This window comes from Kogia breviceps, chromosome 3, assembly GCF_026419965.1.
Source record: "Kogia breviceps isolate mKogBre1 chromosome 3, mKogBre1 haplotype 1, whole genome shotgun sequence".
NCBI classification, from domain to species: domain Eukaryota; kingdom Metazoa; phylum Chordata; class Mammalia; order Artiodactyla; family Physeteridae; genus Kogia; species Kogia breviceps.
In genome coordinates, this window is record NC_081312.1 from 151,994,571 (window position 1) to 152,011,471 (window position 16,901).

Consider the following 16,901-nt stretch of genomic DNA (forward strand, 5'->3'; position numbering starts at 1 on the left):
TGATTCTCTTTGTTATACAGCAGAAACTAACACAACATTGTAAAGCAATTATAGTCCAATAAAGACATTAAAAAACATTGTACAAAATTTTGTAAGCTAGAGAAATGAACCTGGTGAAGTCTGATGCCACAGATTTGTAGGGGTATTGAAGCTTGGGGGCATTTCATTTCCTCCAGCAGTTTCTGGCAGTCTGGGGGGAGGCCTGGAGGAAGGTGGTGTTGAAAGGACCCAGGAGAAGGTGGCGACCTAAGAGGCACAGGCACTCAGTAATTATTCTAGGCATCTGACGTCAGTTAGCCCATTTAATCCCTGAGAGGTAGATATCCTTAATCCTAGATTTACAGTAGAGGAAAGCAGCTTGGAGAGAGGATGTATGGCAGGGTTGGGATTTACACCTCAGGGTGCAGGATCTCTCCCACTTGTGGCTACTTCAAGTCCAGTTCAGTGGGGGAAGGCAAGGAGAGGAGTAGAAAACTGAGTGCCAGGGTTTCCCTGGTGGCACAGTGGTTGAGAATCCGCCTCCCGATGCAGGGGACACAGGTTCGTGCCCCGGTCTGGGAAGATCCCACATGCCGCGGAGCGGCTGGGCCCATGAGCCATGGTCACTGAGCCTGTGCGTCCGGCGCCTGTGCTCCTCAATGGGAGAGGCCACAACAGTGAGAGGCCCGCGTACAACAACAACAAAAAAGAAAACTGAGTGCCAGTAGCAGTCTTTGAACGCTGACTCCTGGGTGGAGGAGGAAATAACGCCAGGAGGGAGCACTGGCTGTAAAAAGGATCAGCTTAGGTGTAAGAGGTGTGGAAACGGAGTCAGTTTCGGTTTTAGATAGAATAAAGCTGTGTGGGACCCTGCATCTTCATGTCTCTCATGAACTGGTGAAGCGGCCATGAGGACTGAGGAGTCTCCTGGGAATGGCCTGTGCTAGTGGGTGGGTGGGGGCCCAGGCTGGCCTCTATCCCTTGGGTGACTTCTTTCCCAGCCCCACTGACCTCATGCCTGAGACCTCAGAGTAAGAACTGGTCGAGGGGACTTCCTGGCGGTCCAGTGGTTGAGACTTCGCCTTCCAGTGCAGGGCTATGGGGGTGGGATGGGGTGCCGTTTGGATCCCTGGTTGGGGAGCTGGGATCCCACTTGCCTCTGGCCAAGGAGCCAAAACAGAAAACAGAAGCAATATTGTAACAAATTCATTAAAGACTTTAAAAATGGTCCACGTTACTGAAGTTGATCTTCAACTACAATTCTGAGCCTGGTGGGTGTCAAGCAACTCTGCTTGGGGGAATGGATTGGGGGGGGTGGAGGAGTATGTTCTCCTTTGTGCCATGGAACTTCCGGGTACCCACATGGCCGGGGGTGCCTCTCCTGTAGCAGGAGTGGGATTGTTCGTGAGCCCCCTACATACCCCACGGGCTGGATTCTTCATAGGGGCTCAGGGGTCCTGGGTGAGCCAGTGGGTGGCACATGCCAGTGAGGTTTGGGTTAGTTCTGTCATTGTGACCCCTTTTGTGTCCCCTGTTACTGAGGTCTGGGGAAACTGGGTAGAGAAGTGTTCAGGGACCTCAAGGTGCAGATTATGGCCAGGGAAGGAGGAGTGGGGTGGAACTGATGTTAGGCAGTTGAAGCTGAGATGGGGGGTGGCGGGGAGAGACTGTGACTTCCTGGGGTGTCCCAGGCTGAGTCCCAGAGTATGGATGAAAGTGAGTGGGCGGTTGTTGCTTGTGACCCCAGAAGTGGGCAGACGACTCCTACCGTTCCTGTCTGCTCCTGCTTTGTTCTTAGCCTTAGCTTTCTGAGTCTAGGGTCTCCAAATTGCAGAGCTGGAAATCAGTTAACGCTGCTATACAACAGTTCTCTGGCATCACAAAGGGCAAGAGTCCAGCTCAGTACAGCAAAGGGCAGTGCAGGAGCCCAGTGAGGTGGGGCTGGGGATAAGGGTCCCCACCCCGAATTAGAGCAGGGCTCAAGGATTTCCAGGGTGAGCCCAGGACACCGAGGTTCTGCCTGCGAATGGGAGCCAAGAGGGCAGCCTGAAGCCCCCGGAGGAGGCAAGGTCAGTGCCGGGAGTCAACCAGGCTGGGCTTCTCAGTGAGGCGGGGCGGGGAGGACAGAGGGCGTGAGATAGACTTTCAGGCACTCTGACGATTCAAAGCGTTTTCTTCACCAATTACTCTTTATTTAGAAGCGTGCAGATTCTGCCTGGAAAAATTACGTTCAAAAACCAGCAAAACAGAGGTTTTGTGTAGAAAACACTACACTTGATGGTAAAAATCGTTTTCTGTGTCTTTCAAGACATCTTCTTTGAGCCGCTGGTACTTTTACAAGGCAGGGAGGCACACATAAGATTATTGCTAAATGTGCTTAAACTTGGTAGTGTAAGTCACGTGCCAGTGGTTTGGGCCCTCTCGGCTAGTAAAGAGGGCCAATAGCACAAAACTGCTCTGGGGTTACCCGGCCTTTCAGCTCTGCCGGCCTCGGGAAACTGCCCGGTGCGCACCTCCGGCCCGGAATATCCCGGCTCGAGGGGCGCCAGGGCTGTGGATCTTAGGCTCGTCTTGAAGCCCGAGCGGAACCCGCCGCCTGAGCCCGTCTGGCAGTCTCAGCGCCGCATCAGGGACTCCAGGCCGGAGTCCGCGTCCGGGTCTTTCCAGTAGCCGGGCTGGAGGCGGGAGCCGTGGCACCTCAGGGTCGTTCCAGGGCCGCGCTAGGAAAGGTGTGGACGGCCGGAGAGGAAAGGGACCCGTCGCGCCGGGGTCTCGGGCTGACCCGCTGACCGGGAGCCGCAGGGAGGGAGGGAGAAAGGGCGGGTCCGAGGTGGGTTGCTTCGGGGTACTTGATGGACGCCCAGGAGTGCCACCCTCTAGCTGATCGTGGGAGGAGACCCAGGCACAGAGAGGCTAAGTGATTCGCTCAAGGTCACATAGCGAGCAGCTGGCGATATGTGTGGGGTGTAGTTCTGCCAAGGCGTCTCGCGTCATCACAGGCCTCGCCCCGGCACGGCGGACGCCTGGCTCTGCTCCCGCAAGCAAGGAGCCTATGGGGCCTTGGGCGCCTCGTCCTGTGGTTAAGAGGAGAGTAGGACGGCGTCCCCAGCTTGGCCCTAAATGTAGCTTCTTAGCATCCCAGCATCACAGCCTCCCAGTCGCCTGTGTAGGCGAGCATGGTGCTCCAGGTCTTGGCGCGAGAGGAACGCACAAGTGCGACCCCCGACAATAATGCCCGGACCCCACCTGCCTGGGACCGCCCGAAACAGAGGTCCTTCCACCGGCCTCTTTAATGGCTCCGAGATAGTGACCGTTATCTCTAATTATCTATTAGTCAAGCAGCTGCTAAGTTAAGGAGCCGGGATTCGAACGCATTGGTCTGGGTTTTGATGGCCGCAGGCCCGAGGTCAGAGCCCACCGGCCCCGGGTGGCTGTGTGTGGCCTTGGGCAAGTCTTTCTCCCCGCAGCCGGGCAGCGCGCCCGCCCCTCCCGTCGTGGCCGCGCATGGTCAGTGGCGGGAGGGGCCGGGAAGAGGCGTCGGGCGCCCCAGCGGCTTTGCATTGACGCCAGCACCCGCTGGAGGTCACAGCTGGGGGCTGGGCGCGGCGTGGTGCCGGGAAGATCCGGCCTGGGAAAGGGAGCCGGAGTCGCTCCGCCCGCAGCTCCCGGGTGAGCGCCGCCGCTTCAGCGCTTCTCGACGGCACGGCTTCAGATCCGACTGGAGCCGAGGTCTCTCCTTCCCTACCCGGGCGGACGCGGCTTCGCCACCCCGACCGGCTTCCTCCGGTCCCTACCCCTCAACGGCGAGCGATCTAGGCTAGCTTTCTCCGCCACCAGCCCTCGGACCACGAGCATTTTTTCGTGGGGCGGCAGGCGGAGCGGCGTGGGTGCCCGAGCCTCGAGAGTCGGCGGCTGCAGCGCCGCGGAGCGGGAATGGGGCCGTGAGCGGAAGCAGCAGGGAGCTCACGTCCCTCGGGGGTCGGCGCGGACTCTCTTGCTCTCGGGTCGGGAGAGCTCAAATCTCCTCCCCCGAAATTCCCCGGAAGCGCGGTGCTGCCGAGGCGAGCGCGGCGATGTGAGGGAGGCGGCCAGCGTCTCCCGCTTCAGGAGGCGCATGTTCGGAGGGGCGGCCGAGGTGCACTGCCCGCCCCACCGCCCCCTCCCCACCGCCTCAGCTGCTGCGCCCGCACCGCGATAAAAGGGGCGGCCGCACTTACTGGCGTGAGATCCGCGCTCGTCGCCGCCCGCCCGCCCAGGCGGCGATGACAAGGCGCTCTGGGCAGCCGTGAGGCGCCCGGTTGGCAGTTTACTAACCGTTTCGCGGCCACCCGCCAGCGTGTCGGCGCCGCCGCCGCCAGCATGGGCTGTGCCCAGAGCATCCACGCTTCCGAGAGCCGGGCGGTGTACCAGGGCGGCAACGAGGCCGAGGACGCGCCGGGCCCCGCGGCGTCGCCGTTGCAGCCCGGCGGGCCGCGCCTCCCACCCGTTCAGACGACGGCCGCCTCGGCCCGGTCCTGCGGCTCCAGCCTCGTGGAGTCCGAGCCAAGCGTTGGCAGCGGCAAGGGCAACACGGTAAGGGGTGCCGGGCGGCCGGGGACTCCGAGGCTGCGTCCGCGGTGAAACTCGGGCCCTGCGGCGCGGCAGTTTTCTCGAAGGGACGGGCGGGGCTCCCTCCCAAGCCGCGGTGCCCTGTCGCCTGGCTTTGGATGACTTTGACGGACGCCAGCGGACCGTCTTGCCAGGGCAGTGACCGGAGGCGGACCAAACCTGGTCCTGGGGACTGTGCTTAGTAGAGGTGTGCTTAGGCCGCTTTCGGAGCCGCGGCGTCGGTTCCTGGGAGACATCTGACCCGACGTGTCGAGCAGGAGGGACCGCTGTGAACTTGACCCAGGCGCCTGAATCCATTACCTCCCAAACAGCGGGTATAGAGGAACCCCCCTAGGATATTCTGGCGCGATCCTGAACGTTAATCAGTGTGAACTTTGTTCTTTTGGTTCTCGTGGTGGAAAGGGAAGGTCGGCTAGCACTGTGAAGCCGGGGTACTGGACCCTACCACCGTGTTGCGTCTTCCCTTTGTCAGCTTTGCACAAGCATGCAGTTGCAGTTTTCCATTTTCTTTGGGGCTATTAAAATGTAATCTGGAACATCAGCTTTGCTTCATTGCACATGTATTGGAGGTCCACGTTTATTAGCATGCATGTTGTACTTGAAGCATATGTAATTAGAAAATAGTATCAGAAACGTGTTGTTTGAAGCATTCAGTAGAACAAAGTTAATTTTTTATTAAGCATTCTTACTGGGACAGTTTGTGAAGTAAGCCTTTCTTCATCCTCCCCTGGAAAATTACCCCAAGCAACTAGGAGGGGGAAGAACAACCGAGAAATGAAAACTCTGTCTTTGAAGAAATTAGGAGATGTCTGAAACCCCAAACCAGAAAATAAGTGAAAGGGCTTTTGAAAGATTGGACCAGGAGTATGAGAGGAAGTAGACAGAAGACACTTGCAGCTGCAGACGTTAGGAAAAGAAAACTGAAGTAGCAAATAGTACTTTCCAAGGTGAGGGATGCACCATGGGGTTCAAAACCAAAATGTTTGGTTTGAAATGGTGGAAATGAGTGCACAGGCTGGTGGCAGAAGCTTCACTGGATCCAGTTTGATAGCAAGATGCAGAGGGGCATGGACTGAAGGAGGACTTAGTGCAAGTAACGTTTGTGGGGAGCAGGCTGAGCTGTGGCGACAGGAAGGAGAGGAGTCTGCACTGTAAACAGCCCTCACAGTTGCCTGTCTCTTTGGCTGGAGAGAGAGAGAGAAGCTCAGGAATACCTTCCCCCACTCTGTGTGTCCACGTATACCATCCCGCCAGAAAAAGAAAGAACACTCCCGTTCCCCTGAACATGGCTCTGGCTCTTCTCCCAAGTGAGTCTTCTTCAAATAACTGGTGTAGAATAAACCGCCTTCAAGAATGAGTAATCAAAAATGGACCAGTTCAGGATCTAGTCAAACATAGTTACTTAAAAGAAGATGAAGAAACATGAAAAAACAAAAAGATGATGACCAACACTCACTAGAAAAATACTGGCACAGAACAAGTGAAAATTATGATGAAATATTTCACAAATTAAAGAAAAAGTCACTTTACCGCTGTAAAGAGCTGGAGCACAAATCAGAAATACAGGAGCTCAGGGAAGAAATGGCAAGTCAGTAGGCAAAAAAAACTAAGTTCAAGAAAGAAAGTGAAGGGAAAAATAAAACCCATCAAAGTAATGAAGGCAAGTTCAAAGTTAACCAAGACAGTGTATAGAAAACAGAAGAGGAGTAAGTGAGCGAAGTGAAAACAGAAATAGTTTAGACATATGAATGAAAAGTACAAAAATTCCCTGAAGAAGGAAACAAATAATAAACAAAATAAAAATTTAAGGTTTTGGAAAGGAGAACTGGAATCTACAGTTTGAAAGGATGCACTGTATACCCAGGAAAAATTAACATAGAACCATCAGCCTTGCAGTGTATCCCAGTAAAGTTATTGGACTTCAAATGTAAAGAATTATTTGGACGGCCAGGACAAAAGATCAACTAACTTATAAAAGGGGAAAATTTGGCTGTTCCTTATCATCAATCAACATGGGAGAAGACTGACAAAATCCTTAAGAAGAGTAAGATTGACCCAAGGATTTTATATTCATTGAAATTGTATTTTTTTAAAAAACAAGTTTTTAAATATAAGAACTTGAGAAAGAATATCCCCATGAACTCTTCTTGAGGAATCTAGTGAAAGACAAACTTCAGTCCACCAAGCGGTAACAGGAAAAACTCCAGCAATAGAACTGTTACAAGCATTGAGTCTGTTTACCTGTAGGTTAAAACAGATTTGGAGATTAGTGCAATAGAACAGAATGTGACAGTTATATGACCTGACAATATGAAATTATCTAACCAAATTTGAGAGAAGAGGAAAGAAGATGGTGGTAAATTTAGAATATTCTTTCCTCATCTTTAATAGGTAGGGTTCAAAGGGTATCGTTCAAAGCTAACACACAAATTACTGGAGGTTTAGGTATATTTAAGAGTACAAAGTTAAACAGGATATAGTATGATGGACTAAAATAGGACAGTGAGGGATGGTGCAAGAGAAGAAAATATCTTAATTTTATCATTTCTCATGGGGGATTAAATAGATACTGTCTATAATAAAGGCTTTCAGATATTAATAAAAGTAACCACTAGATTAAAAAATAAGCCATCTTAAATATCAAAATATACACACAAAGGAAAATGAACAGTCTCTACAAAGGATAACAAAAATAATTGATAGAACTAAGGCCACTATCTGTCATATCAGTAAATATAAATGGAAATTGGAGGTCATCAGCTTGGTCATCAGGAAGTCGAATCACATACTCTGCTAATATGGTTCCCTAACAGAAGAGGCACTGCAGTGGGAGGGACACAGTAGGACATTCCAGAGAAACCACAAAAATGCTCCCTCCATAAGAGAAAAAGCTTTAAAAATCTATCAGGCTCCTAGAGTGAGAAATCGTCTAATAGCACCAGTCACGTGAGACCTTCTCTCTGGTCCTTTCTTATGCTCCCTGCCTCAGAAACGGCAGCTGGCAGGTAGGAGAGGAAGTGAAGGGGAGAGAAGCAGCACCTGCTTCCCCAAAGGCGTGCTGCCCCACAACTGGCCCTGCTGATGGAGAGAGAATCTTCTTCAGATGAAAACTGAAGTGCTGTTAAGCTACTGGACTGATCGTTTTCTTTTTAAAGTACCTAAACTCTTTTTGAAAGTTAATGCAGTTAATGCATAACTCATAAGTGTACAACTCGATGAATTCTTGTACATGTAACCAGCTTCCAGATCAAGAAGTAGAATATTCCGGGAACCTATAAGGCTTCCTGATATTCTCTTTCAGTCACCTACTAGGCTACCCCCACCCCCGCCAAAATATACTGTAGATTAGTTTTGCCTGATTTGAACTTTATGTAAATGAAGTAGACTGATCACTTTTAATTACTAATTGAGGCTGTATTTGTGACTTAATGAGTGTACTGGGTTGAATAGTGTCCTCAAAATTAATGTCCACTGGAACCTCAGAATATGACTTATTTGGAAATAGTCTTTGCAGATGTAATTAGTTAAGACAAGGTCATACTGGATTAGGCTGGGCCCTAAGTCCAGTGACTGTTGTCCTTATAAGAAGTTCATGTCATGGCAGAGGCAGAGATGGGATTGATGCAGCTACAAGCCAAGGAAAGCCAAGCATTCCCGGCAACCACCAGAAGCTGGGAGACAGGCATGAAATAGCTTCTCCCTCAGATCCTACAGAAGGAAGCAACCCTGCCTACCCCTTGATTTTGGACTTCTGGCCTCCTGAACTGTGAGAGAATAACTTTCTATTGTTTCAAACCACCTAGTTTGTGGTAATTTGTTACAGCAGCCCTAGGAAACTAATAAAATGCAACTCTAGCACTTAGTATTAAGAAAGGGAGGGCAGAAAATTTATGAGACTTGTCCTCGTTTTAGGAGTGGAGGAAGCACTACCATTAAACAGGTTTAAAGCCGGAAAATGATGTAAAGACACTTTTGTTTACCCTGCAAGAGCCTTGCATATTCAACATACCAATTATAGAAGCAAACTATTGGCTCACTGGAATATCAGACTCTCAAATGTTCACCTTCCAGAAGGGCAGTGGAGATAAGACTTTCCCCAGATTTATTTCATGCATTGCATTCACTACCAAGCTGTCTATTCTGAGTCCCATGTTCCCAAGCACATTCACCTCTGGAAGTGGGTTCTGTGAGAAGTTCTTCAGGGATTCCTGATGGGACCCTGTCCTCAGACCCACCACAGGTCACAAGCCCCCAAGTTCACATGCCCTCTCTGCCGTGCAGTACCTAAAGCTAATCCAAGTTAAAAGGTCATAAAAACAAAACCACGTATTCAGACTTCTTGTTCTCTCCTGTTAAGTCTTTCTTCAGACTACCTATGGTATGGTGGGTTAAGCCAGCCCCATGGACCTGCCCCACAATGTCATTCTCTTGAAAAGTCTTCAGTGTGCTAGTAATCTGTATGTTTCCTCAAGTCCTCAGCTACCTGTTTACTGAAAACTATTTAGGAAAAATTAACATATAATAGGTGAAACTAGCTACTTACAGAAGTCGTCTGCCCTAATTTCATTTCTGAGGGTAATTCATGAATATAGCTTCATGTTTTAGATTTATTCCTTATCACTGCAATGTATGTTTGATACCGTATCTAATACTTTTTCTAATAACTCTTTTTTTTTTTTTTTTTTTTTTTTTTGCGGTATGCGGGCCTCTCACTGTTGTGGCCTCTCCCGTTGCGGAGCACAGGCTCCGGACGCGCAGGCCTAGCAGCCATGGCTCACGGGCTTAGTTGCTCCGCAGCATGTGGGATCTTCCCGGACCAGGGCACGAACCCGTGTCTCCTGCATCGGCAGGCGGATTCTCAACCACTGCGCCACTAGGGAAGCCCTCTAATAACTCTTTTTAAAATAATTAATTAAATTTTTGGCTGCTTTGGGTCTTCATTGCTGCACGCGGGCTTTCCTCTAGTTGCAGCGAGCGGGGGCTACTCTTCCTTGCGGTGCGCAGGCTTCTCATTGCAGTGGCCTCTCGTTGCAGAGCATAGGCTCTAGGTGTGTGGGCTTCAGTAGTTGTGGCACGTGGGCTCAGTAGTTGTGGTTCACGGGCTTTAGAACGCAGGCTCAGTAGTTGTGGCGCACGGGCTTAGTTGCTCTGCAGCATGTGGGTTCTTCCCGGACCAGGGCTCGAACCCGTGAACCCTGCGTTGGCAGGCAGATTCTTAACCACTGTGCCACCAGGGAAGCCCTCTAATAACTCTTTTTACTGGGAAAATTCAGCATGATAAAATTCAGGTTTCATTTAGCTTGATACGTAAAGATATTTTGAGTATATATAGATATACATTCAAAATTTATTATTAATCTCCAAAATAGTTTTGCTGTTATTTGTTATTGGTCTTACAAATTTTTCTACAAAATCATGTGGTCATATCCTAACATTTTTATATGAGAATTGTGCCTTTAATTGAACTAGAGAAGAGAAGGCTTACTTCCAGTTTTTTGTATATCATGCTTTCTTCTGAGATTCAATTACGTGTGCTCAAACCCAGTGCTGTTTTTCACTTATTATACGTTATAATTTAATGGCAAACAATTTTTCAAAATGAGGTCAGGCACTTTCTATGATATCTAAACAAAATGTTGACAATAGCAGTTGACCTGGGGAGCCAAAATACCCAGAGTAGCAACAAAACAAGAATCTAATCAAGCAGAACTTCTCTTGAGTATTTGGCTAATTGAGAAGACACTCAACTGTAACAAAATTAAAGATTGGATCATTTCTTTGGAGACCTTTGAGAGAGAGGTAGAATAGCCATTCAGCTGGAAAGATCTCACAGGGAAATTGGAAAGAGAACAGAATGATATATGATATAATATTAGCCTATCAGGAAACCTAGTCAATCTTGATTTTACTCTAACAACTGGGATTTATTGTTTTCTTTTTTTCCTTAGGTATTTCCTTTAGAAACATTTATTATGAAAACATGGGGAAATGTTGGGGATTATAGTTATTTAGTAATTGAATTCAGAATTCAGTAATTCATTCAGCAGTTAGTGAGCACTGTACTTTCTTTCTTAGGTTCCAGTTTTATGAAAGTGAATAGAACTCAGAAGCCAGTCTGGTAGAGGAGACAAGTGCATATAATCCCACTGAGATGAAGATAAACTTAAGATAAACCCAGGATGCCTTGGAAACAACACATAGGTGTGGCAGCTCATCCAGATAAGGGTTGGGGCTAGAGGCATAGGTAGAGTTTCTCCATGATTGGGTTTAGAGAGATGAGGAGGAATTAGAGGAGAAGAGGAAGAAAGCAGGAGTGTGCCACACTGAATGAGTGACATGGCCACGGCAAGCAACATGGGCTTTCAAGGAGTTCTAAGTGGTTGGGGCAGCTGAAGCGTAGGCTTCAAGCACTACAGGAGACTTGAATGCCATATCAGAGAGTCCAGGCTTTATGAAGGGCAATGTGGAGCCCCTGAAAGATTTTACATGTACTATATTTATGGGTCATATATTTCACTCCTTTTGAAATGTAACATTCTGATGTTTCTCTGCTCTGGATTAACGTGCATTCCTCACCCCCTCCCAACACTGACAGTATACAGTTTATCTGTTAAATTCAGGTAGTGATGACAGAAGGAAAATAGAACTGACTTTTTTGTCTTGCTGTTCACACCATTAGTACAAGAGACTATTTAAGTGTCATTTATGTGAAATGAGCAGAAAGAAATTTTGAAATGTTTTGTGTTAATTCTTTATGTATTTTTGTACATCCTGTAAATATATGTCATTCCCTATATGTTTTCAGGCACTTGTGAAACTTTAGGGGTATGAATTACTTTTTAGGACTTATGTGGATGTATTCTCATTATTAATTATTACTGAAGTGAAGAGGAAATGATATCAGCAAATGTGTGGAGCTTTTATTCGCACTGAATACACTATTCATTTAGACAAAAGGATCATTTCTCAATTCAAATCGTAATATTCTAATTTAAGGCCTAAATCAGTTGTGTCATAATCTCTATGGAAACAAAGCTTTCAACTGTGTAGTAATTGCATAAATAACTCATTTCCCCTGGTAGATACACAAATTGTAGATGCATATGCTGCTTTTTCCATTCTGTCAAGAACTCTCTTAAAATAGAAGAGACTAGCCAATGACATTTGTTTATATGTTTTATATATAACTTTAAACTTTATATAAAGTTTAAAATAACTGTTCAAATTTCCTGCTTACATGCATTTTTGTAAAATTGTTGATGAGCTCACTTCTTTTCCTGAATGAAATTCTGATACAGAGGATTGAATTAGCCTTCTTAGTTCTTAGGATATTAACATCATCTGCCTGTGCAAGGCTCTCTCCAGTTGGGTTGTCTGGTTTTGTCTCACTGATCTTCAGGCATTCATTATATATTATGGGTATGAGTCCTTTGTCGGTTATATGTTTTGCAAATACGTTCTCCCATTCTGTGACTTACCTTTTAGTCCCTGACTAGGGTCTTTTGATGAACAAAATTCTTAATTTAAAAATCTAATTTATCAATCATTTCCTTTATGGTTATTGCTTTTTGTGTTTAAAAATCCTTGCCTACTTCCCAAGGTTCCTCTCTTTTTTTGTTGTTTGGTTTATTTATATCTGATTCTCCACTCCCTCCGTGCCCACCATTCTAATGTGTTTAATGTATGTCATTTTGTTTTTATGTGTTCTTATAAAGTATGTACTGTCACGGGCTTATGTATTTTAATTTATGTAAGTGGTATTGTATTACAGATCCTATTCTGTTTTCTTACTTTTTTCACTTAGCATATGCTTTTAAGATCTACCATATTGGAATTCCCTGGTGGTCCAGTGGTTAGGACTCTGAGCTTCCACTGTAGGGGGCACAGGTTCAATCCCTGGCTGGGGAGTTAAGATCCTACATGCCACGGAGTGGCCAAAAAAAAAAAAAAAGAAAAGATCTACTATATTACTGTCCCCCAGTTAGACATACCCATATTGCTTGCAACTCCCTGCCACTACGCATAACCCTGGACAGGCATCTTTGCGCATGTCCCCTTAAAGATCTATGTGAATAGACCCCAAATTCTCACTTCTGGGACATAGGGTATGCATAGGCAGTTTTGGCTTATTAGTAATTGGTTCCTGAACATCGCATACTCTAAGAGAAAATTTCAACTAGGAGTCATTTCTTACTGTTTTGAGTGGGAAAAATTACAATTCATTATAAGTCAACTCAAAACCCTGAACTTATTTCCTAAAGCATAACTGTAACTTACTAAACCACTGTACATAAATAACAGTCTAGCATATTAGAATATAAAATGCTTAAAATAACACTTTCTATTCACCAGTAGTTATTAACAAGTGGTTGCTTTGAATGCAGTAATAAAGTCAATTTGCCTGCCTCCCTTTCCCCCCCACCCCATAACCTGTCAAAGGAAGCAGAGAGCGGTCTCAGGGAGGATGGTGCTGGGATGCCCTCTCTGCACCAGTTTCAGAGATGACATTCCCCTTGACACTCCCTGCTTTCCAACATGCTTATGCAGTTATGACTACTATGATCTAATAAGTATATTTGGATTGTAAATTGAGACTTCCTGTACATAATTTTGTTCAAAATGTATTAGACTTCTGGTTTCCAGTTCTGTACATAAGGATCTTGGAAGTCAACACTCTGTCCTAACAACTATTAAAGCTGAACAGACTGAAAAATTAACAACTGTTCTTAAATCCATAATAGAGGGGAAGACACAGGGTAAACTGTTGCCCCCGAAATTGGATAGCTAGGCAAATACAGGGAGTCACTGCTTACCAGAGACTCATGCGGAGAAACCTCCACACCAAACAGTGCCAGGTAGGAAAACCTGAACTGTGACTGGTGAATTGCTGGCAGCTCAATGCAGGTAACTCAGAGTTAAAATCTCCAGGGGAACCGTGGCACGGTGGCCCCCACAACATTGTGAGATTTACCTGCAGGAGCTTGACCAGATTCCCACAGTAAATAGCAGAAAAAAATGTTATCTACAAGAAATCCACTTTAAATATAAAAGCACATATACGTTAAAAGTAAAGTGGATAGAGAAAGATGTACCATGCTAACACTAATCAAAAGCAAGCAGACTAGCTACATTAATTTCAGACAGGACAGACATCAAAGTAAGGAAAGTCATCAGGGATAAAGAAGGGTACTACATATGACAAAGAGTTCAACTCTCCAAGAAGTCATAACAATTCTTGATGTATATGCACCCAACAACAGAGCATCAAACTGCATCAGGCAAAACCCAATAGAACTGCAAGGAGAGATAGTGGATTCTTCTATCACAGTAGGAAACTTCAGCACCCCCTTTCAGAAATGGACAAATCCAGCAGGCAAAAAACTATGGAACGACATAGTTGAACTCAACACTACCATCAGTTAACTGGATAAAATTGACATCTATTGACTATTTTATCCAGCAACAGCAGAATGTACATTTTTCTTAAGCTCATATGGAACCCTCACTAAGATAGACCACATTCTGGGCCACAACACCTTAACAAATTTAAAAGAATAGAAATCATACAATGTCTGTCCTCAGACCACAATGGAATTAAACTAGAAATCAATAACATAAAGGTAACTGGAAAATCCCAAAATATGTGGAGGTTAAACAGTACACTTCTAATTAACACATGGGTCAAACAAGAAATCTCAAGAGAAATTTTAAAATATTTTGAACTAAATGAAAGTGATAACATAATTTATCAAGATTTCTGGGATGCAGCAAAAGCAGTGCTTAGAGAAGAATTTGTGGCATTGAATACATATATTGGAAAAGAAGAAAGATCTAAAATCAGTAATCTAAGTTTTCACTTTAGAAAACTTAGGGAAAAGGAAGAGCAAATTAAATCCAAAGTAAGCAGAAGAAAAGAAATAATAAGAATTAGAGCAGAAATCAATGAAATTGAAAGCAGGAAATCAGTAGAGAAAATCCTTGAAACCAAAAGCTGGTTCTTTGAAAAGATCAATAAAATCTATAAGCCTCTATAGAAGGGTAACTAAAAAAGAGAGAAGACACAAGTGACTAATATCAGAAATGAAGGAGTAGAGTTCACTGCAGAGCCCATGGAAACTGAAAGGTTAGTAAAAGAATGCCGTGAACCAGCTCTGTGCCCACACATTTGCTTACATAGATGAAATGGACAAACTCCTTCAAAGACACTATCTGCCAAAACTCACGTGAGGAGAAATAGATCTGAATAGACCTATATCTATTGAAGAAATTGAATCAGTAGTTAATAACCTTCCACAGCAGAAAGCACCAGTCCCATATGGTTTCATTGGTGAATTCTACCAAATATATTTTTTTTAAGTTTGTATTTTCTATTGGAGTATAGTTGATTAACAATGTTGTTAGTTTCAGGTATACAGCAAAGTGATTCAGTTATACATATACATGTATCTATTCTTTTTCAAATTCTTTTCCAATTTAGGTTATTACAGTATATTGAGCACAGTTCCCTGTGCTATACCATAGGTCCTTGTTGGTTATCTATTTTAAATATAGCAGTGAGTACATGTCAATCCCAAACTCCCAGTCTATCCCTCCTCTCCACCCTTCCCTCCTGGTAACCATAAGTTCGTTCTCTAAGTCTGTGAGTCTGTCTGTGTTTTGTAAATAAGCTTATTTGTATTGTTTTTTAATAGATTCTGCACATAAGCAATATGATATGACATTTGTCTTTGTCTGACTTACTTCACTTAGTATGATAATTTCTAGGTCCATCCATGTTGCTGCAAATGGCATTATTTTATTCTTTTACTTATTTATTTGGTTGCACTGGGTCTTAGTTGCGGCTGGCAGGCTCCTTAGTTGTGGCTCATGGGCTCTTTAGTTGCAGCTCACCAGCTACTTAGTTGCAGCACTTGGGCTCCTCAGTTGTGGCAGGTGGGCTCCTTAGTTGCGGCTTGCCACCTCCTTAGTTGCGGCACACGGGCTTCTTAGTTGTGACATGCAAACTCTTAGATGTGTCGTGCATGTGGGATCTAGTTCCCTCACCAGGGAGGATCGAACATGGGCCCCCTGCATTGGGAGCATGGAGTCTTACACACTGCGCCACCAGGGGAGTCCCATTATTTCATTCTTTCCAATGGCCGAGTAATATACCATTGTATATATGTACCACATCTTCTTTTTTAAAAAAAAATTAATTTATTTTTGGCTGCATTGGGTCTTTGTTGCTGCGTGCGGGCTTTCTCTAGTTGCAGCAAGAGGGTGCTGCTCATCGTTGTGGTGCACGGGCTTCTCATTGCAGTGGCTTCTCTTGTTTTGGAGCACGGGCTCTAGGCGCTCGGGCTTCAGTAGTTGTGGCACATGGGCTCAGTAGTTGTGGCTCACGGGCTCTAGAGCGCAGGCTCCATAGTTGTGGCGCACGGGCTTAGTTGCTCTACAGCATGTGGGATCTTCCTGGACCAGGACTCAAACCTGTGTCCCCTGTATTGGCAGGCAGATTCTTAACCACTGCACCACCAGGGAAGTTCATGTACCACGTCTTATCCATTCATCTGTCAGTGGACATTTAGGTTGCTTCCATGTCTTGGCTATTGTAGACAGCGCTGCAGTGAACATTGGGGTGCATGTATCCTTTCAAACCATGGTTTCCTCTGGATATATGCCTATGAGTGGGATTGCGGGATCATATGGTAGCTCTATTTTTAGTTTTTTAAGGTACCTCCATACTGTTCTCCATAGTGAGTATACCAGTTTACATTCCCACCAACAGTGTAGGAGAGTTCCCTTTTCTCCACACCCTCGCCAGCATTTATTGTTTGTAGATTTTTTGATGATGGCCATTCTGACTGGTGTGAGGTGCTCTTTCATTGTAGTTTTGATTTGCATTTCTCTAATAATTAGCGATGTTGAGCATCTTTTCTTGTGCCTCTTGGCCACCTGTATGTCTTCTTTAGAGAAATGTCTATTCAGGTCTTCTGACCATTTTTTGATTGGGTTGTTTGTTTTTTTGATATTAAACAGCATGAGCTGTTTGTAATTTTGGAGACTAATCCCTTGTTGGTTACATCATTTGCAAATATTTTCTCCCATTCTGTGGATTGTCTTTTCATTTTGTTTATGGTTTCCTTAGCTGTGTAAAAACCTTTGAGTTTAATTAGGTCCCATTTGTTTATTTTGTTTTTATTTCCATTACTCTAGGAGATGGATTGAAAAAGATATTGCTGCAATTTTTGTCAGAGAGTGTTCTACCTATGTTTTCCTCTAAGAGTTTTATAGTATCCAGTCTTAAATTTAGGTCTTTAATCCATTTTGAGTTT

The 16,901-nt window shown here is 45.4% G+C and overlaps 1 protein-coding gene across 3 annotated transcripts in view; it reads left to right on the plus strand.

Annotated features, from left to right (window-relative positions):
• Positions 1–16,901, plus strand: part of PDE8A (phosphodiesterase 8A) — a 143,875-nt gene that overhangs the window by 41,889 nt on the left and 85,085 nt on the right. The window contains exon 1 of one of the 3 annotated variants that reach the window (XM_059057283.2): positions 3,658–4,551. The exons of the other annotated variants lie outside the window; for them this stretch is intronic. Within the exon in view, the coding sequence (XP_058913266.1) occupies positions 4,339–4,551 (213 nt within the window). The 5' untranslated portion in view covers positions 3,658–4,338. Of the gene's footprint in view, positions 1–3,657; positions 4,552–16,901 lie in introns of those variants that run through there. 3 annotated transcript variants of the gene reach the window in all.